This window comes from Apostichopus japonicus, chromosome 18 (genome assembly GCF_037975245.1).
Source record: "Apostichopus japonicus isolate 1M-3 chromosome 18, ASM3797524v1, whole genome shotgun sequence".
In the NCBI taxonomy this organism is placed as follows: domain Eukaryota; kingdom Metazoa; phylum Echinodermata; class Holothuroidea; order Aspidochirotida; family Stichopodidae; genus Apostichopus; species Apostichopus japonicus.
In genome coordinates this window covers 631,056-658,256 of record NC_092578.1, presented here as the reverse complement: position 1 = coordinate 658,256, position 27,201 = coordinate 631,056, and the positions used below count along the sequence as shown (strand labels likewise).

At 37.3% G+C, this 27,201-nt stretch overlaps 2 protein-coding genes across 10 annotated transcripts in view; both read left to right on the top strand.

The window, feature by feature from the left end:
- LOC139958602 (secretin receptor-like) overlaps window positions 1–27,201 on the top strand; it is a 134,180-nt gene that overhangs the window by 53,484 nt on the left and 53,495 nt on the right. For 3 of the 9 annotated variants that reach the window (XM_071955782.1, XM_071955779.1, XM_071955781.1), the window contains 2 exons: window positions 7,909–8,141; window positions 23,939–23,985. The gene's annotated coding sequence lies outside the window, so the exon portion shown is untranslated. Of the gene's footprint in view, window positions 1–5,496; window positions 5,658–7,556; window positions 8,142–23,796; window positions 23,821–23,938; window positions 23,986–27,201 lie in introns of those variants that run through there. The other 6 variants (XM_071955778.1, XM_071955784.1, XM_071955783.1 and 3 more) reach the window with 5 other exon arrangements.
- On the top strand, window positions 1,081–4,044 carry LOC139958738 (uncharacterized). The gene is made up of 3 exons (XM_071956044.1): window positions 1,081–2,041; window positions 2,398–3,009; window positions 3,138–4,044. Exons 1-3 carry the CDS (start codon window positions 1,680–1,682, stop codon window positions 3,502–3,504), a joined length of 1,341 nt encoding a protein of 446 aa, XP_071812145.1. The 5' UTR covers window positions 1,081–1,679; the 3' UTR covers window positions 3,505–4,044.

Here is a 27,201-nt window from a genome sequence, read left to right as displayed (position 1 = left end):
AGGCAGTATATGAATCTCAATATTATGTAATCACTTGAGATTATTCACTTTGTTTACGTCACACCCATGTGACAGGACATGTCGTGGACGACACCTGCATGGTCATTTGATGTCATTATTCGACACAGGATCATGTATGTGGTTAAATTAGCAGTCTGATACACATAATTGTTCCTTGATTGTTAACAGTGTTTTGTAATAAGGTCACAACAGAGGCTTGAAATCTCAAAACAAATATATCATCTTCTTTTCAAACTTGAAAACATGTATCAACATTCGTGAGGTGTTATTACTTGCCATACACAATATGTGTATGAACTATTAGTTTACAGTAATTTATATCTATAAGCGACACGTAGTGAAAGAAATAATGTTTATGTTACACTAAACACAGGAAACAAGACATCCTACACCAATGACACAAGAAAGACTTAAAAGTAGACACTTTGTGGTTTTATTTTGCACGACAGATTCTGTTTTCGTTTCCTTATTGCTAACATAACATTATTTTCATTCTATATCAGAAGTTAATGATCCATGACAACGCCAAAATGATAATACTTTCCATTATTTTCTTCTGAGTTTATATAGAAGATCTGTATAGAATATCTATATGGAATAAACTGTATAGAATATCTGTATGGAATATCTGTATAGAATAATATATCTGTATGGAAAATCTGTATAGAATAATATCTATATGGAATATCTGTATAGAATATCTATATGGAATATCTGTATAGAATATCTGTATAGAATAATATCTATATGGAATATCTGTATAGAATAATATCTATATGGAATATATGTATGGAATATCTGTATAGAATAATATCTATATGGAATATCTGTATAGAATAATATCTATATGGAATATATGTATAGAATAATATCTATATGGAATATATGTATGGAATATCTGTATAGAATAATATCTATATGGAATATCTTTATAGAATATGTATATAGAATCATATCTATATGGAATACATGTAGGCTATATAATATCTGTATTGAATATCATCTATATGGAATATCTTTATAGAATATCATCTATATGGATTATCTGTATAGAGTTTTATGTTTTCTTGTGTTTGCATACGCATTTTCTATTAATAGTTTATAATAGTTATTATAGGCGATATATGACAAACAATCCTACGAACCCGCATCATAGGAAACCACTGATAGTTACGCAGAAAAAACAAACACTTCCGTAATGGTGCAGTCCCAGTGGCGATCTCGGGAACTCGACCGACGCGACCCCACAAACTACTTGGCCTGTCTCGACCTGGGGGATATCTCGACCTGAGCCGACCTCATAACGACCTCACAACGACCTATAACGACCTTAGTTCGATTTTAGTTCGACGTAGTCGACCTGTCTCGACTCAGGTCGGCCAAGTTGGATAGACCTGTACTCGACCTATACTCGACCAACTCGACCTGTTTCTCGACCTAATTTCGACCAAATCTCGATTTAAACTCGACCTATATCGACCTAAGTCGACCGACCCGACCTCTACTCGACCTGAGCTCGACCCGGGCGACTGGTTCGCGACGGAAATTCGATTTGTCTGCCGAGAATCCCCTTGGTTTCCAAATTGTATAAATTACAGCGGCAATTTTCACCAGGTACCCATTAAATTTGGGGACTGCAAAGTAGTAACATCACCATCATGAACCTTGACGTAAACCTGTTGAGCCCAGAGAAGCGCAGACTGCTTACAATGTGGGTGCAGACTGCCTGGCACCTGCTTGAACTGGCGGATGAACTTGAGCATGCCAACCCTCCTCCTCAGCCGCAAGCACATCATTCCCAGCAGGGCCGCCGACGTCGGAGGGCCAGGAGGCGAAGACTTGTGGTCAGAGACTGGCTGGCCAGACGACCCCTCTTTGGGCAGTACGAGCATCTATTGGTCGAGCTCAACAAAGAGGACTCCAGATGTTACCCTAATTTCCTGAGAGTAGATGCTGACACGTTTGGGTACATACGCGACAGGATATCTCCAGCTATCACCAAGAAGACCACCAACTTTATGTGAGTACAAAAACCTACCATACTTATGCATGTTGTTTGTTTAAATAGATGTTATGAAATGTTGTATGGAATTGTTACTTATGATTGTTATCAGATTTGTAGTGAGTCCGTACTCGAGTACACATGCAACGAAGTAATGCTGTACTCATACTCGTGAATTTTAAAATGTTCCCGTACTCGTACTCAGGATTTTTGGAACTTGACGCTAGTGCAACTCGTACTCGTAATCTGGGCTATGTACTCGTATTCGTACTCACGATCAGCAAATAGGTCCTGTACTCGTACTCAGCTATTGTACTCACACTACAAGTCTGATTGTTATTCAGGATGTTTATTAAAATTATCTGTATTTGTAGGTTTCCTTTGGAGCCTGGACTGAAGCTGGCGGTAACGCTACGTCACTTGGCAACAGGGGCATCACACGCTGACTTGCAGTACGGGTTCAGAGTCGCCAGAAACACCATTTGTACATTCATCCCCGGGGTGCTACAGGCCATCATCGACGCCTTCAAAGATGAGTATCTGTCAGATGAGTGGGATCAGAACAGATGGGATGCTGTAGCCCGTGCTTTCGAGGAGAGGTGGCAATTCCCACATTGCCTGGGAGCGCTTGATGGCAAACACATACGCATCAAGAAGCCACCCAAGAGCGGATCCCTCTTCTACAACTACAAGAACTTCTTCTCCATTGTCTTGCTAGCACTTGTGGATGCTGACTACAAGTTCCTGTGGGTCAATGTCGGGGCTGAAGGGTCAGCATCAGACACCCAGATCTTCAACCATTCACAGCTGCGAGACCTGATCGAGGGCGATGACCTCGGATTCCCCCGTCCCTGCCCACTTCCTGGAGGTGATGTTGACGTGCCATACTTCATCATCGGCGACGATGCCTTCCCGCTCCGCCCTTGGATGATGAAACCCTTTTCCAGGCGTCAGATGGCCCCCGATCAGCAGATCTTCAACTACAGGTAAATGTTCTTTTCCATAACTAAATCCTAATAAAACTTACTATCTAGGTAAAGATAATATTATGTCAAAGTAAATGTTTTTGAATTTATGCATTTGACTTAAAATGTTTACTTTGTGAATTTTGCAGACTATCAAGGGCACGACGAGTGGTGGAGAACGCCTTCGGGATTATGGCTATGAAGTTCCAGATCATCCTCGGCTTCCTCAATACCACTCCAGACAGAGCTGAACAGATAACCCTGGCCTGCGTCACTTTACACAACATACTGAGGACAAGAAACCGGGACGGCCAGATGAACCTCATAGACCAGGAGAATGAGGACTCTTCATTCACCCCAGGGGAGTGGCGCTTCTGCACGCAGCTGCTTGATGGGGATCACCGGGGTGCAAGGAACGTTACTACACTAGATGGCGCCAACCAAAGAAACTATTTGAAGGACTATTTCATTGGCCCAGGAGCTGTCCCATGGCAAGAGAAGATGATATTCAAGTGACCTTAAAGGGTACTCTAATATTAAGGGCTACTTCACTTACTATATTCATGGGACTTATGCGTGTCTTAATTATAATGCATTACTTGTATTTATTAAATGTATGTTTAATAAAGCGGAATTCAATGCAACACTTTAACATACTATCCATTGATTTTTGTCTCCAGATGAAACATAATAAATATGTGTGAAAATTTTGTGTAAAAAGATAAGGAAAATAAAAGAAAAATATAGTAACGAAAGTCATAATTTTCTTTTCCATCTGTTTTCTTTGGTTTTCGTTTTTTCCCCTTACTATTTTTTCTTTATTGGTTCTCCTTTCCTCTGACACAAGTTTATTTAGTGTTATTATAAAAGGACAGTTGTAAATAGTGTTCATAAAATAATAAAGAGAAAAGAACAAATAAAGAGGGAAAAGAAGAATATAAGATTTCATATAAAATATCATGGCAACTAGGTTTTAATTACCTTCTTATTTTCAATCCATACTTTTGCCTTTTTTCTATTTATTTCTTCATTTCTCTTCATTGTTTTGTTTGTTATTTTATTTGTGCGGTCGGCGCGGACTCGATTAGGTCGAGTTGAGGTCGAGATACGTCGGCTTCAGGTCGAGTTGGTCGACTTCTGGTCGAGCTGAGGTCGAGATACGTCGGCTTCAGGTCGAGTTGGTCGACTTCTGGTCGAGCCCAGGTCGAGTTAAGGTCGAGAACAAGTCTGTACAGATCGATTCAGAGGCGAACACAGATCGGCATGTCAGGCCAGCTCGACCTCGAACCCGACCTCTAATCGACCTACCTCGACCTATTCTCGACCTATTCTCGACCTACCTCGACCTATTCTCGACCTGGTCTCGACCCCATCTCCGACACAAGGTCGATGAGGAAATCGGCCAAAATTTTTGACATGTCAAAAATTTTTCAAAAACTTAGTAGACTTGACTAGACCTAACTCGACCTGACTCGACCTAACTCGATCTCAAACTCGACCAACTCGACCTTCAGGTCGAGTAGGTCGAGTAGCGCAAGGTCGGCACTGGGACCGCACCATAAAAGACCCATTTCCTTATATCAATGCACTCAGCCCATAGACAATATTTGTTGAACTAAGAATACTATGAAAGTTATAATTTCATTGAGATCATACAGTATTTGTCTAGACTTTGTTTCCTGTACAGAGTCATAGTATTGTACTACGGACAGGCATAACAAACATAATCTCACAAACTTTGAGTATAGGAGAACAAAATATAACCATGCATCCTCGAGACTGAGTACAACATATTGATCTAGAGTGTTCAAGTTCAGTATAACGACATCGAGTCCGGAATACTTTCAATTCAAATTTACTCCGGACTCGGGATGCATGTGAAGAAGCTGGACTCAGAAAGGAGAGCAAGTCTAGTTTATTCATATATTTAAAAGTAAAAAGTAAATCACCTACGATTGAGATATGCGCATGAAAACGATGTTCACTGTACCAGTGCCCTCCCTGCAGCTGCGTATCTTTAGCCCCTTACAAATGTAACTGATGTGATTAGTAACGTTATGTGCCTGGTAACAGATCTTTCATAATTAAAAATGTACAGATTCTATGCGTTATTTCTTAAGCCAAAAGTCAGCGAAGATGGCGCCTGTACACGCAAACCAAGCCACTTTATCCTCACTCAACCCCAGTCCCCGTACATTATCGACACTGTAACAGTAGTATAACAGCCAAACTTCCGACAAAATTTAATGTTCAGCAAAATGGGAACGAATATTGAGAGTGTTTTCGTCTATCCATGAAAAGGCTAAATTCTGGACTTGTACTTTGGTTATCGCAAATATTTGATAGACAACAATACAAGTCCAAACCGGCTGCAGGTATATTGTCTTCATTATTATTGTCAAACAAATTAACGTACGTTGAATCTGCAGTCGGCCTAATCCTAGTCATGTAGTGCATGGCCTCAAGAATGTTAATGCATTAGTCAATCTTTATGTGCATTTATGCATGAATTAAACACAGGCACGGAACGGATATGTGTATACTTAGGACAGGAGCTGCTGAAATTAAGATCACATCGTCAATGTTCCTGAGCTTCCTCTCCACAGCTTTAACATAACTACAGACCTTTTCGCATTTAATACTTATGAAGAGCATGCAGATAGTTCAATGTAAGTATGGATGCCTCGTATCATATATCCCTCGTGTAGCTGTACTCCCAGCTTCATGTTAGTGAATTGTATAGGCCATAGCCTAGGGTATGTCGAGTATAGTGTATAGGGCATATAGCATAACTGGCCTAATCATTTTTCCTATATATAAGCCTAGCACGTTATTAAACATTTTAAGCCTAGATAAGCATTATACAAGGAGTTATGTATATGAAAGTACAGTATAAGATTGTTATGATAAATTCCTTTCCATTTTTCGAGTAAATCAGCGGACTCTTCAGTTGAAATTTGCATATTAAAGGATGGGTCAAAGAGAATGATCATTAACTTACGTCATGAATGAATGACAAGTTATCTTCACTGGAAACCATCCCTGCAGTGTGTTCACTGTACATACGCATATTCTATGAGAGTTACAGTTTCTCTTAAGCTTTGATCTTCTTCCTCTACACACTTCACCTACCGTAAGACAATGGACCTGATTAACAAAGTGCATATTAATTTCAACGGTAACAAAACAAAGCAATTCTGTGTTATCGTTACAGGAATTGATGCGACATAAAAACCTGGGCGTAGCTAGACTTCTTTTTAGGGAGTCCAGTTTGAAATAAAATGATGACACTCTTTTTCTCTTGCGAAGGGGGGGGGGGGGGAGGCTGATAGATATAGGTCTCGATGGCTAAACGTTACTGATCCACACACTGTATTCACATTACGATGGCAGTGTATGATGAACCATGTAGCAGATCACAGGCAAAAACACATTTTTAGGCTTCTCATGGAACAGTCTTTACGGGTTTACCACTCTTTGGTTAATGTATCAAGTACTTCTAGCATATTCCTATGGGATTCTATCAGTGGTAAATTCTGCACGGTACCCATTCGCATCATCCCGTCAGTTAGCATTTATCTTTACAATGCGCAACATTCTGGAGTTCTACAAAATCCAAACTATGTTTGAACCATTATTTTCCCTATGAGCATAGAAGAGGTGAGTACGGTTCAATTCCATACGCTATACTATTTACGAGATTTAAATCTCCACCCCCCCCCCCCCGTCGTAACATAATGTAAGAATCATTTAAAGCAATTCACCAGAGCAAGTTACAAGTAATGTTTTCAAGAGTTCGCTAAATTTGTACATTGCCCATGGACATTAATTACCCCCCCCCCCCCCACCCCAACAAAGTACTATAGTACATGTTGACTTTTCGTAATTGTTTTGGAACACCAAATCGTGTAGTTAACAGCTAATTAACCTTATCTCATGATTGTAACTTCAGCCCCTACTTTTATATGCAAATTAGGTTTGACCCTATTTGTTGGTACACGTGTGATATATTTTTCTTATTCTGCAAAGTATACCTTCGTGGATATATTAAGAATCAGTTGTGGAACTAACGAAACAAGAATGATTGTTGCCCAATTCATTTGACAAATATTTGTTAAAACCAACAGTTTCTCTTCAAACTGTGGCACATAGTGTAAATTGCGTGTATAAAATTGCATAATAGCTTGAGACAATTAAGCAAAATTCTAACACTTTATTACACTGTTGTGGTTATATGATGCTCACCGAGGAACCCACTTAACTTCCTTAGTCATAACAACGGAAACATTTATTACTAATTTAGTGATTTCGCCATTGAGGTATTCTCCCCATAAGGTACAAACTTACAGTGTTGTAAAACCCCGTCCAACTAACAGGCCAGTGGTCTGATATGTCTAAACAAACTAGCACATAACATAAGACAGACTGATACGCCGGTAGCTTCAATAAACCCTCTGATTGGTGGAATGTCAAGCGAAATGCCCAATCAACGTCCTCCGTTGTGACGCCTCTTGGAGGAAAATCAAATTCCATAATATGAGTGTGGGTTGTCTATACCGTTAGTGAACTTGAAAGGCATCGCGCTAGTTTCATTTCACGGTAGTACTGTGTCTAGATTAGCCGTACCTTCATTACTTGTGTCCGATTCTGAAAGTCGATCTCTCTATCGCTTTGATCAACAAATGTCATTTTTTTAATCAAAACTTGTAGACACAACAAACAGGTATTCAGCTCTGAAAGAGTTTCGAGTGTTCTTCTTTATATATATCAACAACAGTGGTTTTTATTTTGGCACAGACACTGGAAATCTTTCTCTTTTTGTTGTTGAACTTAGTCATATTTCTCTCAATAAACGGATGCCCTTGTCATCTAAGTTATCTGCTTCATGTAAAAGTAAATTAATATTGTTTCTTCTTTTAGGAAAACAGTTCCTTTCCTCGAAGAATCCTGACGTAATAGAAGACCTAGACATCAGCGAACGACTCATGTTTATTGAATTCATTTTGGAGCTCAACATAACAATAAATTTTAAATTCCGTGTAGCATAACGTTGTAGTCTGATGTGCCTCGCGTCTGCTTGCATCAACAAGACACGGACAGTTAATAACACGCCCCTGGACAATATTGTGGAATAACAGACATAATCGAAATAGGTAAGTTTATTAACATCATAAAAGAGCAAATCGCTAGAACTGCAAACAGTTTATTCCAAACATTGACAATGTTTTTTGTTTGTTTTTATGTTTGTTAGGAAGTTCATACTCACATGCTAAATTCTTACTCTTCTCCCGGCACCATTTCTACAACAATGTCCCCATAACCATTAATATAAATTTGCAAAGAGCAAGCTGTCATCACCTTTAAGGAGGAACTCCACCAACATTATAAGGCGACCCAACATCACCATATGTAGTACCCCGTTATTTTAAGGCGACCCAGCATCACCATCGGTAGAACCCCGTTATTGCTACGATGGCATCTCGTATAGTCTTTGTCGCTTGCAAGCTCTTTGCGTAAGATAACGTTTCTGTCAGTCAGTTATCACAAAATTTCCAAATATAGTCCTATAGTCGGTTGCATCTTCGAGTGTGTCGGAAATGACAGCTCTAGCGAAATAGTAAATTTTCACACTTCCCTATTTGTCAGGGGATTAAATTTGCGTGTATTTCAGCTAAAAAGTGACCATTTTCACTCTATAAAGGGATCAATCTGAACTAATTTAATTTTTTTGGAATAAATAGTACCGATGTGTTAGCACTTCGAAAGGTGGAGATTCATAAACACTTGAAAAACTTTGGCTATATATTCAACTCTAATTAAAATGTTTGCCCTATTAGTAACTTCTTGAGGGCTTGTTCTTTAAGTTTGGTTACATTGTTCAGAACATTTATCGAACATTTATCGAACATTTACTTTATACGAATAAGTGGAGAGGAGTAGAACTAATATTGTATAGCCCCCGTTGTTAGTAGCAAATTTAGTCACCTCGAGGTAAGATTAATTCAATGTTATTTAAATGTTTATACTTTTATGCCGATAAGCGAATTTCCCCCTTCCCATGCCCCTCCTTGCAGCTCTCTTGCCCCTCCCCTGCCCCTCCCCTCCCCTGCCACTCCCCCTCCCTCCCCTTACACACTGACTGTTGTCTGGTTAGTATTAACAGAGTAATAACATACCCCTTCATGTTACTAGGCATTGCTCAAGGATTAACATGCTCTATCATAATTTTCAAGAGATGGAAACATGTAAATGAACTTCAGCACAATACCTTGGAAACATGTTTGATGTGATTGACGTAAATAATAGCTAACCTAAAACATGAAAGGCAACGACTTTCTATTCTCAAACGGTATTAGTAATGTATTGTTCGAGTAAGGTCACAATAACGAACAAAACAAATCGATTCAAACTTATCTGGTACACTAATGGAATCATTTATTTACTTCGCTCCCCGCTTACCTGTCTCCCCACAAACCACCAACCAGTAAGTTTGGGATATCTTGAAGTATAAGTTTTAGTTAATCTCCTTGCCAGTTTAGATTTGTCAACTTAGCGTCCATCTTTTCTGATTTAAAACAAAACTACACAACTCTACGTTTCGATTTCCAGTATAAAAAGTCCCAAAAGTGTCAAAAAATCGTCCACGTGTCATCCATGTTTATTTGAGTAAGTTATTCGACTAAAAGGCTTCCTTTATCGTTAGCCTTCACCTATAAATGTTACGCCTATCTTAGTTTGTATAAGTTTGTATTGATCTTTATCATAACGGACAATGGGACTGGTCTCTTCTGTCTTGTATATATCACGAATATTTAATTTATCAATTTATGTGAACTGCGATAACTAACGCAACCCACGTGACTGCGAATAGAGAACCCACATGACTGTTATAGACGAGAACCCACATGACTGTTATTGACGAGAGTGACATGACTGTTATAGACGAGAACCCACATGACTGTTATAGACGAGAACCCACATGACTGTTATAGACGAGAATGTACATGACTGTTATAGACGAGAACCCACATGGCTGTTATAGACGAGAACCCACATGACTGTTATAGACGAGAACCCACATGACCGTTATAGACGAGAACCCACATGACTGTTATAGACGAGAACCCACATGACTGTTATAGACGAGAACCCACATTACTGTTATAGACGAGAATGTACATGACTGTTATAGACGAGAACCCACATGACTGTTATAGACGAGAACCCACATGACCGTTATAGACGAGAACCCACATGACTGTTATAGACGAGAACCCACATGACTGTTATAGACGAGAACCCACATTACTGTTATAGACGAGAATGTACATGACTGCTATAGACAAGAACCCACATGGCCGTTATAGACGAGAACCCACATGACAAAGATAAAAATGAAATAAATCAAACTGACACTCTAAGCTCTGTGCGAATATCAATCATATCGTTTACAAATCTGGATGTAAAGATGTACAGGATACTAAAGACATTAACAACATGAAATCAGCTATCCCAATCAGCTATAGGATACTAAAGACATTAACAACATGAAATCAGCTACCACGATATTTGCTAAAGTTTGAACTTAATTATTTGCAGTTTCACTAAGCATTTCCTGATGAAATTTGGCTTGCGGAGAGACACGAGACACTATAGTTAACTCTATAGGCATAGCTGTGTCGGAAATACACTAGATACTAGTTAACTCTTTATCTGTGTCGGAGCAGATAACTATTAATATCCCCACATTACTTCCTGAAATGATGCCAATTATTTACAATTATGATCGTAAAAATGCGAATGGAGTTAAAAATGACCTTTCCCCGATATTCACAATATAACAGAAAACACCCAGCAATCATCAATAGTTGGAGAAGTTATACGGATTCAAAATATGCTTTGCTTTCTTAATAGAGATTAAATCGAGCCGCATTCCGAAAAGGGAATGGATAAAGGGAGTGAGGGGAACATGCTAATGAATGACTAAGATAACTACACAGATATCAAGACTAGGGTGGGTGCATAAAATTAAAACAGCCAGTTAAGCTTCCTTCGCACCCGGTAGAAAACCAGTTTGGCTGTATCAATATTTAATTATTCGCTTAATTGTGTTAATTATGGTGAAAATCTTCCGATAATATCTGATACTGAAATCCATCAAACACGTGGGTGTCCACCCATGCATGATTATTTACGTTGTAGATAAAGTAATGAAGTAACACTTTTCGTGAGATAACTTCTGAATATTTTTTTCTCGATATGATTAATACTAATCGAAAGAAAAAAAACATGTGATATAAACTCTTAATTTTAAAACATTGATTCTGATTCGGAGTGATACCAGATGGTGTAAGTCAATGATTTTGCTGGAAATTATTATTTCGAATCAAAACGTATAAGATATCTTAGCTATATATTCGAGACGAATAAATTCAATGTTTTAGTCAATTCTATAATTTCCTCTGTTTGATTTGTGATCCATCTTACTCCTTCTTGAAACATTAAATCTGTGGAAACGGAAATAAAAAGTTTCCGTGACTTTAGACCGGTTTCACAAGAATAGTTTGTCTGCCCATGCCTACGTCAGCAGTCTGTTCCAAACATATTGCGTAAGGTTCCATCTTTAAGGCCCGTTCTAATATTTTGATCTTTATTTGTATTTATTTTTTATTATTTCTACGGATATTGTTGGTGAGGTGCGTGGCATGACCAACAGTCACCTCCGTAAATTACAATCTCTGAGGACTTCTCGTCATCTAACTCCAAGATTCGTAAATTACAAGTTTTCTTTTGTACTTGTTTGTGTCGTGTAATCTGAAACCTAGTGGGATCATTGGTTTTAATTAACCTCAGAGGCCTTAAAAATAAACCATACAGTCCATCCTGTAGAACCCTCAAACATAATTAGAAATACCAAGGCAAATGGTGGCAGGTTTCTCCAAAAGGTTAATATCCCAAGAAGTTAACCATTTCCGTTAAAGGGAAAGATTTATATCTTTGTTGGCGAAAAGTCCATGACACGGAACCTATATTTGTATATTCAAAGCAAAACTTCTGAAAATAAGATTTTCACACTGGTAACAAAGTATTTTGTCTTGCATCACCTTTCGATATTAAATTTGAGGTTTAGGGCTTCAACTTTGTCCAAAGGGGTGCAAAGTTAACAAAAAATAACATGAATGTGATCTGTTGATTTTATAGTGCATCCCGTATATATATATAGGCTATCAGTACATTAATGTGCATCTATAACATTATGTTCGGGAAAAATGATATTATTTCGAAACATCATGCAGGAGGTATTGAATTCCTAGAACATGCTGAGGTCATTACATGTTTTAATCAGCTAAAAAGTAAAATAACCTCACGGCTTGTTTCAATTAAAATTTCCTCCGCCTATACAAGTGAAGTGAAGCAAAATTTATGGCGTGAAAACGAAATTAATCTTTATTGGAAGTTTTGCGATATCACGTAAACATGAATGACTGTAGCGAGATTGTAATGTATATGTGATGTAGTACACAGAGACAATATTTACTTTCACGCTCTAAAGATAAAGCAAAGAAATAAGCCAAATATATGTTTTATTAATGTAAATACGTATATGAGCAGTTGTGTGTTGTTATTATTATTATTGTTATTATACGATATATTTTAAGTGTTCAATACAAAACACGAAGTCTGTTTACAAACAAAATAAGAAAAAGACACAACCAAAAATTGGATCAAGTTCTTAAGTATTGCAGGAAAAGATGTGTCTTGATAGTTTGCCGTACAAGCTTCAAGAGAATTGATATTATAGATTACTGTTGGACGTTTGTTCCACAAATGAGTGGCAGCCCATGGAAAACTGTTTTCGCCAAATAATGTTCTAATGCGCGGAATAGTCAACATCGCGGTATGTTGAGACCGTATAAAGATCATGCCGGATTGTGTCTGATTGTGCGTTTATATACTACAATGAAGTTCCTATGAACATCTTACATGTATACGATATCAAATGTGAATTGACATAAAACATACCTTTACTCGGAAAGATTTAAAAATTAAAAAAATTAAAATGAAAGGAAAACAACAAAGGTTGTAACAGTACGCCTTTAAAGTGCGTATGCACAACACATAAAAGTTCATGAATATTTATTACTCAATACTATTTTCAACTGATGTTGTGAAATAAATATCCTGGTTTCAACAAATATAAATTCCTATCAATTAGGAAAAGCGATTAGACAAGGGGAGGGGCGGTCGGGGGAGGGGTTGGGGTGGAGGAAAAGCGTGGTCAGACTCACAAATTTCCACCGATATATGCATTAATACTCTCTCGATTAACACGTCATTTCCTTTCGCTCCCCCACCCCACCCCACCCCACCCCAATCCACTTATCATGTTGATCGTATTACTACCCCCAGAGGTATAGGACGTCATATATAGATGACTAATATTTTTTTCCGACACGTGATATTGTTGGCAACAACAGTACTGATATCCGTGTTTAGTATGCATGCATGCGTGCAGCAATGGCTGGCTCCCATGGTAATATGAACTGCTCTCATTATGAAAGTGGCTGACCGTTATAATATATGCGTTGCGGGGCATCTATATTGACTTGAAAACACATCTACTAAATGAAAGGATATACGATCCCTTGGGTTGACACGATTGTTATATAATAAAACGTTTCTCTATTACTTTTGTTTTAACGCGATATGTAAACATGGACAGGAACACTTAGCGATAAATTGAAAATCAGATCAAATTTAGATGGTTAACATATTAATGACTGACTATTATATCGTATATACGTAATTACAATTCGGCTCAGAGGTGTAGGTTACCAGCACGAAATATATCTACTGTATCTATATACTTTGGCCTATCTGACTAACTGTTTGAAGTAATGATATAAAGTGATACGTCTTTGGCTGGTATAGTGTAAGTTATCATATGTTAGCAATTTCCTTTTACTGTTATAATATACAGAGCCTACGTCATGTTTGCCTTTTTTGGCAATTTATGACTACTTTAGTCAGTATTCTTCAGTATTTAATGCAGGATTTTTCAAGAGGTGGTCTAAATTTTGAATAAATTAAGAAAATTAATCTTAGGTTACGATAAAGATAGTACGGAGGAATTGAACGACCATCGTTACTCAATACAGTAGCATACATTTTGAAGGCAGATCTCAATGCCATAAAAACAGGCGTTGAGCGGTCTCTTCTGCCCATACCTGTATTGCCTGCCCCCACCTAACACCAATAGGGCAAACCTGTATTGCCTGCCCCCACCTAGCACCAATAGGTCATACCTAACAGGTACCCCCCCCCCCCCCCGACTGGTCTTGATCGTTAATAACGTTACACAAAGTACAAGTCAAACATAGAGTCAATATACTGTAGCACACTAGACTACTGGTGCTTAAGTCAATATGGTCCGTACAAACTACTTCCGTGTAAAGTCACGGTATATTTATTCAAAATAAACGATTTTAGTTAAGATAACATTGGTAAATGATAAATACAGAGAATCATATTCCTGCAATGGCAAACCATACATTTATTATAACCTCAGTGCCAGTACTTAAAGTGGGAGCGATTTGTCCGTGATATATAGTGTATATAGCTGGCTATACTTTCAGATCTCGATGCAGTTCCAGTATTTAATGTATATATACTTGATAAAAGTCTGTAAACTGTTTATGTTAACGGACATTGATTAGTCTCCCTATAAACCGGATGTCAAGTAGGCTACACAACGAGGACAGTTTCTTTCTTCTAACTATATACAAATATTTGACATATACAACCTGCGTAACTTGCAACTATAATGTAGCTACAACTGTATATGCATTCAAGTAGTTTTCCGACTCGGGTTGAGTTAGCAGTCTTTTCTTTCTTAACAGTGTCTGTCCAAAACTTGAAATATAAAAACATTTACTTAACCTGCACAGAAATGAGTAACATACTAAAACGCGCCCCCACTGACCTACTTCGGACTGAGCATCTACCGTACTTCATTTTCGATTCTAATCGAATGTTCTTATATAAAGACACCAACATGACTTATTAGTTTTCCACTACTCGTAAATAATTCCAGTCTCTATAGCAACGCGGTCATACTGGAGCATTAACTTCAATTGACGAAATATACCGAAAAGCACTAATAATGGTATCCGATGAGATAAGAAAAGGAGAGCGACTGGGAGGTAATTCGTGGATTAGGTATATGGTATAGTTGGTGTCATATAACATATATAGAACATATAATCAACCACTTCACCCTTTCATGTATCGCACCACAATTAATTGCTCCCACTGACTTACGCACTAAACTCGTCACTTTCCAAGGCTGATAGAGCATAGAAAGAAGTTTTCAACTGACATGTCCTACCCACCATATGATAGCTGATGGCTTGGGCTTTCATACTACATTCGACTTTTGCTACCAAAACTGTTTAGATTTTGAGCTAGAAGAGCTCGAAAGTTAACATAGAGCTCCCCAACCCATCTGCCAGCTCTCGCTGCGGAATCTTCTTGTTTCACGCAAGATTTTCTAAAATGCCTTAAATCACTTTCAGTCCTGCACATGTTTAGACCTGCACCAATAGTTTATTTCTTCTTCTTCAGCAGCCAAGCATACAAAAATAATGATGCTTCAGAAAACTAAACTAAAAAAAAAATCAATGGAGTTGGTCACTTTAGGGCTATTTCCCATGGTTAACCTTTCAGGCGGACGTGCACTACTTTAATTGTGGTGTGACATCGTAAGACGACAGGGCATATATTTGAAACAGATTATGTTAGCCAAAGCTTCAGCAGAAAGTTGACTATAACTCTTTAATATTTTCCAAGATAGTTATATTTCTGTTAATGACATGCCCCGCGATATAATTGAGTTAAAACTAATTAAGGAGTTAAAGTCTTTCAGTGTCGTGTGCATTGTTAAGTGACGTGTGCAGTACTTGGTGGCGTGTGCAGTACCAAGTGACGTCTGAAGTGCCTAGTGACGGGTAAAATGTAATGTTAATGATTCCAGCAGTACTTCATAGCTTAGTTGTTGTCATGTTTTGTTTTGTTTAGTTTGTTTGATGAGACATGTGGTATTTATCATTTTTGACTACATTCAACATCATCATTGCTTTAGGCTAGTTGACTGGCATGCCTTATAAGGAATTCAACTATCTGTCACAACTAATCAGGCAAAAACAGAGAATATTCTTAGTTTTCAGACACTTATAGGACGCTATTTGCTGCACTATTTACGCACATTACGTGTATTTACATACATTGTAACACCCTAAGGGATAACTCTTATGAAAGCCTTCAATCCCGTGAAACATTTTGCACTTTACGTAAATTTTAAATTCTTAATTGTAAGTGAAAGTATAGCTTTCTGATAAAATGTTAGTATGCTTTAGCCAAGAAGATTCGACTGGAAACCCAACGCTAGTGATAAAGAGTATGTTATTGTTGGTGGAAATATATCACCTGTTACAGGCAGTATACTTAGGGAATGGAAGAAACCGCCCTATACTCACAGCTGGTACAGTAACTATACTGCTATGAGTATCGGCTGAAGAAACAGGTGGAGGGGTTCGCAGGTGCTACGACGTTACCAGTTTGTAGTTAAGGTAGATGGGAAAGCAAGACAGTTTTGTGGTATTATTCAATTATAGGAATGAAATTGATCATCCAAAAAATAAAATGGCCCCTTTCATTGTGGTGCTCCGAACTATGTATCGCAATTTCCTTCCTCTCCTTACCTATATGTGTGTGTGTGTGGAGATGGGAGGGGAGGAGGGGGTGTTTTATGCTACCATTTCGTACGGATGTTATCGAATGGTATCTGGAATTAAGCCAATTTCTTTTCTTGTAGGAATTTGACAACGTTAAATATGTGTCGATTCTTTGGTTTTCTGTGAGATAAATTTACTTTCTATAAATTCAAATGACATATGAGATGAGAAACGCACCGTATCCCCTAGCAACCTAAACAAGTAGACGTTAAAGGTCAGCTCGATTCCCTTCAAATTTATGTATGCCATAAAGTTAGGGTCCCCTACCCCTAGCCCGGTCCCCTACCCCTAGCCCAGTGGTCTAAATAATTGTTAAGAGGTAGGGAGTGATTAAATCAAACGAACTCATGAAAGTTTTGAAGACTGACCTCTACTGACCACGAGTGCCCATTATTTGATTTTCTAACATATGTTGGGGGCAATACTGATGACCTTTAGAAGGAGAATGGATGTTTGACATTCAAAAATATGTTCGATAAGTGTCTACTTCGTTAAGGAATTTGAGTAGTCTTCAGAGATGCCGACCAAGTTCATTGACTTAACTTTGCAAAGATATGAAATGGATGATATATTTCAAATGAGTTACAGCAAATTACCGTTAGTTTGATTGCATGCAGATAAACCACGAACATGGGAACTGTTGACAAATTTTACCCCATATATCAAACGTTATTCTGATATTAGTAACGATTCACATCTCTCCAGGGCTCCAGTATCTACTAATTATCGTTCGTCTCTGCTGTAAAGTACGAAAGAAATATTGCAGTCGTTTGATTTTAATTTCCTCATCATGGACATCATACTTCTGCCTTATTTCATTAAATTTCGGTTTTATGCAGACGAACGGCAATCCTCGGTTATTATGAAAATTGAGTTATTTTTACCCGAAGACGATCAAATTTCCAGTTTCTTTGTTTGATTGCTTGACATATTTCTTCAAAGCCTACGTCTACTGTTACATTGCAGTAGACGTAAGCTATAGTGTGATGTTATATGGTACTATGTGGGAACATATTGTCATCTAACTGCGCATGTGCAATTGATCCTTCCTAATGTACAGTTGTTCATATATATATATATATATATATATATATATATATATATATATATATATATATAATATATGAGACACTACATTTATCCTCACAACAATTAAAAGTAATACAAATTGACGTTTATTTAAGTCTTTAATACTGATTCCCGCAGCCTAACCTTTTACAAATGAGTTTATTTATAGAAAGATAAAACTTTCTGTATGATTCTCTTTATGTGGTCCGAAAATCTGTCAAGGCAAATATATCTCGGCTGTAAATGTCACAACTCTGCACATTTTAAAATGGAACTTTCAACCCAAACCGTGATGTATCAACAACGTTCCAGCGAATAATTATTGCATATATCCTGCAGTGGATGAAATATTCCAACTTGTGCTTGGTTTGTAAGGGAGTAAGTTACAATATGGTGACATGGATGTTTATTTATGTATCTGTCATAAAATGATGGCTTATTCGAGTTGGATACAGAAGCTAACAAGACTATTTTAACACTAAACAACTATCCTTATACATGTTTTCCTCCTTACAAAGATGACACTTTACTCTGTTCATTAATCAAAACCCCAAGATGAGAAGATAAACAATGTTGTAGACTGAGTTCATGGCTAGTCTAACATTAGTTTCATAGTTTACATGAATGATAGAAAAACATTCATTATCACGAACGAGGGAGAATGTTACTTCCTATAGATAACATTACAGTCATGTTCTAAAAACAAAACATAGAAGTTTGTGATGTACGGTGCATTATAAACCAGTAACATTGTTATGATGTCTGTCTGTGTGCTGACAATGGTATGCTAAGCACGACAATGCTACAACTGACTTCTCCACTGGAAAAGGATCTTACTGTACAGGAATCTGCACTATACCCAGGGCTACTATATTAGACATTATGACGTCATTTTAGATATTACGGATGCCAAGTCGATTATAATAATGGTATGAAAGTATATGCATATTCATTGCATAAGACTATGACGTCGCTTTAGAAATTTCGGATACCGTATCATTAGACATTACAGGTACCGTTATCATTAATAATCAGGGTATGAAATTGTATGTATATTGTTTTTCTGTACAGGGGTTGTTCTTATCCATCATCATGAAATCTTGTATTTCTTTACATCGTATATAGGGATATAGTGTATAGCCTATATAGTACGGTATAGAATAGAGGGATATTACTGTTGTATAACATACCATGGATATCATACTATTGATGGATACGTATTGTATAGCATATATAGTATAGTATAGAGGGATATTACTGTTGTATAGCATACCATGGACGTATTGTATAGCATATATAGTATAGAGGGATATTACTGTTGTATAGCATAACATGGATATCATATAATTGAATGATACGTATTGTATAGCATATATAGTATAGTATAGTATAGAGGGATATTACTGTTGTATATATACCATGGATATCATACTATTGATGGATACGTATTGTATAGCATATATAGTATAGTATAGAGGGATATTACTGTTGTATAGCATACCATGGACGTATTGTATAGCATATATAGTATAGAGGGATATTACTGTTGTATATATACCATGGATATCATACTATTGATGGATACGTATTGTATAGCATATATAGTATAGTATAGAGGGATATTACTGTTGTATAGCATACCATGGACGTATTGTATAGCATATATAGTATAGAGGGATATTACTGTTGTATATATACCATGGATATCATACTATTGATGGATACGTATTGTATAGCATATATAGTATAGTATAGAGGGATATTACTGTTGTATAACATACCATGGATATCATATAATTGAATAACACGTATTGTATAGCATATATAGTATAGTATAGAGGGATATTACTGTTGTATAGCATACCATGGACGTATTGTATAGCATATAGTATAGAGGGATATTACTGTTGTATATATACCATGGATATCATACTATTGATGGATACGTATTGTATAGCATATATAGTATAGAGGGATATTACTGTTGTATAGCATAACATGGATATCATATAATTGAATGATACGTATTGTATAGCATATATAGTATAGTATAGTATAGTATAGAGGGATATTACTGTTGTATAGCATACCATGGATATCATATAATTGATGGATACGTATTGTATCTTCCTCTCTAAAGTCAAGTGTATATGTTAACAAATTTTGAATAAAAAGATCAATATTTCTGGATTTGTGGTAAAAATTTTCAACTTTCTTCTCACTGACAAGTTACTGTATAGTTAGACGGGTGTAATATAACGTTATAGGTCCTATCTTAGTTTATGGTAATACATTCAAGGACTTTCATACTTTGGTATGATTGAGTATGTGTTCAATGAGTCTCACAACATTAGTTTCATCTTTCAGGAGAAAAAAAAATGTCCAAGGAGAGAAAATTGCTCTAAGATCTCAGAGCGGAAGAGAAACAATACTCCAAAGAGAAAGATGATGCCTCGTGATGTGTGAAATGAGTCATAACGTTTGGCGAGTTCAAGGGGAAACCTTTATATTCTGCTACAATCCAGTTACATTTCATGGCGGGGTTAATAAACTTCGTGGTTATAAGAAGGGCGGGAACATGATGACGTCATGTATATATAATCATATATATATATATATAAGTAGATGTATATATAGGTAGATGTATCCAGACAAGACGAACACAGAATTGAAAGTATAAGAGAGATGAAGTTTGTAGATCAGAATTATTAAACTGTAACACTGCATATATTAGACATATACCCGTTTTATGGTCTACCGTACAGATATCCCTTAACCACCGATTGTCCGTTTTTAAAGTTTGAATCAAAGGAAATGTATCCGTTATTCTATTTCTGCGTTTTCCGGACAAAACTTAATTCATAGTGCTCTTATAAGCTATATACAGGGCCAACAAGTATTTACAATAACATAATGCACTAGACAAGTGATGACGTCATCATGTAGCGGTTACGGTTGCTACGGTCTATTTAAGTTTTAACAAACTGGGCGTAGCGAGCATTATTCAAAGCAACAGTATATCATATACACAACATGTACACCAAAAACCTAGAGACTTCTCGCAAGCGGCGGGTCTGGATGAATATTGTTCCGCACCATTGGGTGGTCACCGGTGATTTACTATTGCGTGGGTTGAGGCCTCTTAAATCTTACATCACATACTTTACTATACTTCATACTACACAGTTTTATGATATGCTGAGTCTATATGTCTCCTAGATTCCATCACGAGATGTTGATTTTACCTGCTTCAACAAGAGGCTCACCACATTCCTTTATGAGGGAGGATGTTGATTGTTCTGTCTACCATTTGGTTATAGGGAAATATTACTTTTAGATATCAAGGCCAAGCTGATAAAAATGATGCCTTTATAATGACAGAAATAGATAAGGAAAGAGTCACTGAGAGGGTGAAATAGTTAGATCAGGGAGCTGCTACTCTAACGTAGCAGCTCCCCGGTGAGATAGGCTACTGCATAAGGTGGTCGGTTTAATATACTCAACCTTACTTAAACCTGCTAAAAACGTGTTAGTCTACAACAAGGACACCAAATTCTGTAATATTTTAAATGATTTTATTTTTAATTCCAGTTCATAGCCCAGGACAATTTCTCCATTTCAAGTGACTTGCTAAATGTTGGTATTTAATCTTATGGGCAAGACACTCCCCCCCCCCCCCCTCATTTCATTCCTCTGAAATTGTTATCATCATTCATAATAATACATATACAGAGACATATTGATTACAAGACCAAAGAACCAAATATGCGTACAATGCTATTCATACCAAACATCTCACTTTGCCATGGCCTCACCACAGAACAGAAACTACAATATCTCACTATGCAGTTTAGCAATAAAGTACAAATATTAGAAAATATAGAAACTATCGTTAATCCATAGGATATTGCCCTATTGTATGACAAATAAAACCTCAAGGTTTCCAGAGAACAATAAACATGACCTCGGCAGCCTTTCTATATTTTTATCGCAGTATACACACAGCAGGACCACTGGAGAATGTGTACCGGTAAGGTCGTTAAAGCCCACGACACCGGAAGGAGTAGCATGATATTATATATAGTTGGTTGTTCTGGTCGGTTTAATATCTGTGGAGGTAAACAGTACACTAAATGGTACAAGGGAAGTGCAAATATAGAGATCAAGTTCAATAAAATTTGAACGTGTTATAGTTTGAGCTTAGCACCACGTGGCTTGTAATTCGGAAATTCGAGGAAGAACTATAAATATCGTCATTTAACATTTGTTCGAGTTTCAATGAAAGTTTTTCTTGCAATGTCTAAACAGGTGTTGACTTGTTTACTGCGAACAGTGACATAGGAAATGTCTATAGTCGTAACAGTTGGACGGTATTCGTCGTGTAGACAAACGTATTGTGGTGAAAATGATATCATTTCTATGATTTTATTATGAGGTGATTCGTAAGCCTACAAAGGTTAAAAGCAGACGGTAAAGTGAAACTAACATTAAACAATAAGTTGAATTTCCTGTCACTGCTGGTGGAATCGTCAATAAAACACAACGAATAAAGTCGGGAACTTTTCATATCCCACCTGTCGTACCACCTTGGGACAATGTGAGAGATTGGACCTTGAAAAGTGATGTGATGGGTCATGGGTCATGGGTGGAAGAGTAACGGTATATACTACTGTTGAAAATATATAAATATACATCATTGTTAAACGTGGACGTCTTCCACATTATTGGTGGACAAATGCTTCCCCATCCCATTCCACGAGGACCCCGGGGACGTTTGGTCCTTGCTAGTATATGTATAGTCTATTGAGTATTGGATGTGTCTCCGTATTGTTGGTCAGAGTTGGGAGTTGTTAAGGCTCAAGGCTTTATTTAGTTATGATATCATTCCTTTTAATGTACAAGGGTTACTATTAAGCACACTAGCAAAGCATATACAGTAACTTGTTACTTTTGTACAACCTAACGTTACTATAGTGAAGTGATCTTCGTAAGGATGGGGTCTCCATGTGGCTAGGATATGGCAGAGTTCATTGTCAGTAATTAATTTATGTCGGCCCATCTGTTTAACCTGTTAAGGTGGGAGTATTCAATGACGTAATCAACATGTACTCCATATGGGGTACGATCCTCCATACTATGCACAGGTCAGAAGTTATCTGTACAGTTTCCAGTTAGGCTATATATTAGTTTCTAGTATGATTATTGACTGAACAATGCATGGTCGTAATGACGTCATTCCTAATGCGGCGTACCGTCTAAGCTATGCGCAACCTCGATATTGGACCGTCATCGTCGCAAAGTTAGAAATATAAATCTCCATGTGAAATAAAAGGGGGCGGGGAGGGGGCACAAAACATTAATGCCCCCTCAGTAAAAGTTTGTAACAAATCCTCGGGCAGCAACACCTGTAAATGTACCTAATCCCGTGACAAAGTTAGAAATATAAATCTCCATGTGAAATTAAAGGGGCCGGGGGGGGGGGGGGACTATGTTGAAATTTTCCATCACAACTAGCCCATGCCATATCATATTTCATGCCGTTCTTTTCTATTATTCAGCGGGGTTTTTTCTTTTGTTTTGCAGTTGATTGATGGTTAAGAAAAAAAATGTTTAGAACGTTTGTATGGATTCGCCGCTGGCCCCGCATTAGTATAGGGTTTTGAAAACATCGCGCGAGATGTACAAACTTGTCCCACCGGCCGCCCTTTGATAAACAGCTTCAAAGGTCACATAAGATTTACTTTGTTCTATCTTGATCTTTTAAGACTCTTGTAAAACTTGTTATTGTAAGCCTATTTTATAGCAAAAGTTCACAGAAAAGCAGTTGCGCGTTCCAAAGAAATAGTCCGTGGATCAGACCGATCTTGAAAGAAAATTCCCTCATTCAATGCTCTCTTACCTTGATCATTTGTGCCATATATGTTATTCCTATAGGTATACCGTTACCGAAGACAAAATGGCCGGCAGCACCGTAAAGCATTTGATTATTTTTCTCTCTGTTTTTGCTTTAACTTGCATACCCATGGAAATTATTTTATTTCATAACATTAAGCACATTGGTAATTAGCAATATTCTTTTTCTTTTACAGTGATTTAAGACGCCCGAGGGAAGTCTACAGTTTTGGAATATTGTGAGGTAAGTTATTCAAATTTGTTTAATTTAATGATTCCAAATCCATTGATGTAAAATCTTTTCAGCTTCCTTACAGGGAATTTTTATTTAATAGTGGTTCCTTTTGCCTTTATGCAAGTATTTAACTATAGTATTTACCAACATATTGCCATCGACTGAGTTCTGAAATGCTTTTATACTTAACGACAAACAACTTTATATAACTATTCAACGAAAAAGCGAAATTTCCGGATATTTGACTTGGCTATTTGGAAGTTCCTCGGGGACTTATTTTTTGGCTATTAAACATATTGAAAGCTCCAAATCTCTTTGCCACCGTGATGTGCGTATACATCTTCAGCAAGTGAATTTACACTTGAACACTTTGGCGATGTAGTTACTATGGTGTTCTGCTCGAGGCTTCCACCCGCATTAGCAACGGCTTGATTGTATGATGGTTTCGCTGCCTTGACATCAAGTGGAAACGTTTTAGTACGTAGAAGTATTCAATATACTATTTATACAATATTCGAGTGATTTTTATACATATGTGTGCATGTATGTATGCATGCATGTGTGTGTTTATTTATGTACATTTGAACGGCAATGAGTTGTGAAAACTTAGATACGTGAATAAACGGTAGAGCCCCCACCGGGATTCAAACCCGGATCCCCTGATAGGGCTCGGTTTATCATATGTGGACGGAGCCTGATAGGGCTATACAGCCTAAACGGGCGGTTTATCATATGTAGGCGGATCCTGATAGGGCTATACTGAGCCTAAGCGGTTCTTCATATGTAGGCGGATTCTGATAGGGCTATCATGCCTAAACGGTTTATCATATGTAGACGGAGCCTGATAGGGCTATCATGCCTAAACGGTTTATCATATGTAGACGGAGCCTGATAGGGCTATACAGCCTAAACGGGCGGTTTATCATATGTAGGCGGATCCTGATAGGGCTATACTGAGCCTAAGCGGTTCTTCATATGTAGGCGGATCCTGGTAGGGCTATCATGCCTAAACGGTTTATCATATGTAGGCTATACTTAAATTTTCTGACAGTTGAAAAAAGGAACGACGACCAAGCATTCACTGTCTTATACGACGCCTCATATTTACTTGTTTTATACTTTTTTTGAGGGTGAAGTCAATCCACGCACGATTTCATTAATAAACATCGGTTATTTGCGTTGCGGTAAAAGAACAAACAATTTGCTCGTTCGCCATTTGCAAGAAAGAATCAATATTTTACCGCAAAACAATACAACAAAGTACATGTTACCATTAAATCAACCATGAACAGCTGCCTATATAGTGCAGCGTACATCGTGTTCAATTAACACACCATGAGTTTAGAGATAACAGATTCTGTATGAAGATCTCCATATTAACAATAGGTAATATCATACCATATTGCGGAACCGGTATACGTACAATATTTATTTATGCTTCTTTTCATAGTATTTCTTTTCGTCATGACTTGCAGGTATAATTTGGCTGTTTATACTTTTTCATATGAACCCTCACCCCACCCTCACCCAACCCTCCCCATACCCATCTCCCTCTCCCATCATCGTTTGAGTCAATCAAGATAAGCATAAGACATCCGAGAAATCAATACTCTTCATGAACTTAAATGAGAGCCTGAGGGATAAGGCGAAGGGGCAGGATTCATTTCAAGCAGCCGCCCCCATCCCTCATAAATCCACAATTAGAGGACCCATGAAGGAGCAGGAAATCAGGCTTTATGAGTAGCAACAAAGTAGGACAGTGCAATTTGTAGAGAGGGGACATGTATCATGAACTGTAGATTTTAGGCAATAAAGATTTGGAATGATTATACGTGCTCTGTGATTGGTTCAGTGGTTGATATATTTGCGATAAGTAAACCAACATTGTAAAGTCAATTCAAACTAGGTCAATATGACGTCACATAGAACGAACCCGTTTACATAACAGCCTCTTCAGATGAGTTTCTGCTACGCCACATCAAGGCTGCCATTGTAATGTACATCATAAGCTCGGCTGGTCATTACTAGTAGGTTTTCCAGTGTCCTTTTCACATGTGATTAACCAGGTGCACAATTCCAGAGAGAGCCCCCCCCCCCCCCGCCACTTCTGAATTTTATTTTGGCACTAAAAAAGTGGCTACAAACAGAATTTTGCTCAAAATTAGGTAAATAACAGAAAACTTTTGTACGGTTATTCTTTATTTTGATATATACTTTTGTACCGCTATTTCGGGCGTAACTTTGGTATCTAATGTCACTCCCCCATCCCCCCCCCCCAATCCCATCCCCTCTCTCCTAAGAAATAATTAATCTTTCACTTATTAGTACAATATGAAAACAAAGTTTGATCAACTGTTTGAGTATATCGTTAGATACGGTCAAATTGTAGACCACATCCAAAGAGATCACATGACTTATCTATCATCTCGATACGATTTACCATGTATGATGAGTTATCCTCGCTGATACTATACATTTTAGATCGTAACCCTTAGCTGAAATGACTTCCGCGGAATAATATCATCATCAGATTGCCTCCGGTATAGTTTGTTAAATGTTAATTCAAATTTTAATCTTATTTTATGTCTTACTGCTAAATGAAGTAATAAATCTATCATTTGAATTATTTATAATCTTTCTCACATTAGTTTATTTCCTGTATAATATATGGAACGCATAACTGTTTTTATGTTTATAGTGCTTGGAGGGAATTATTATTGCCCGGTTTGCAAAGGATTAGAACGTTTTAGATATAAAAAATATCATAGAATATTTTAAAAACAACATTTGAAGATAAAGATTTAAATATACACATTTTAGATATATCATTCTAACATTTTATGATTCATACTAAATATTTGCCTCATTTTGTGCGTTATAGAGTTCTTTATAGTTTTGTTTTTTTAATAATAACAACTTAAACTCAGATGAAAATTTCAACTCAGCATGAGTACACTGGAGATAAAAATTGCGTGGTATCATAAAAAAGCCTGTATCTCAGTAACAGAGCAGAAGACACCGGTGATTAACTCAATGCACTCACAGAGTACCAGCGGGTACTTGGCATCCGGGCTCAAGAAATATGAACTTACATACATAAAAACACACATTCATAAAAAAATACATACATACACATATTTATACATACACACATATACACACATGCATTATGTATGAACCCAAATATTAGTTCATTAGTGGATGATACACGTTGTCTGAAATTGT

What these genes read in the sequence shown, in the direction of transcription:
- LOC139958738 (XM_071956044.1), top strand. Translation starts at nt 1,680, where the DNA reads ATGAACCTTGACGTAAACCTGTTGAGCCCAGAGAAGCGCAGACTGCTT. An exon ending in AAGAAGACCACCAACTTTAT is followed by an intron (nt 2,042 to 2,397) that starts GTGAGTACAAAA and finishes CTGTATTTGTAG; the next exon opens with GTTTCCTTTGGAGCCTGGAC. An exon ending in CAGCAGATCTTCAACTACAG is followed by an intron (nt 3,010 to 3,137) that starts GTAAATGTTCTT and finishes TGAATTTTGCAG; the next exon opens with ACTATCAAGGGCACGACGAG.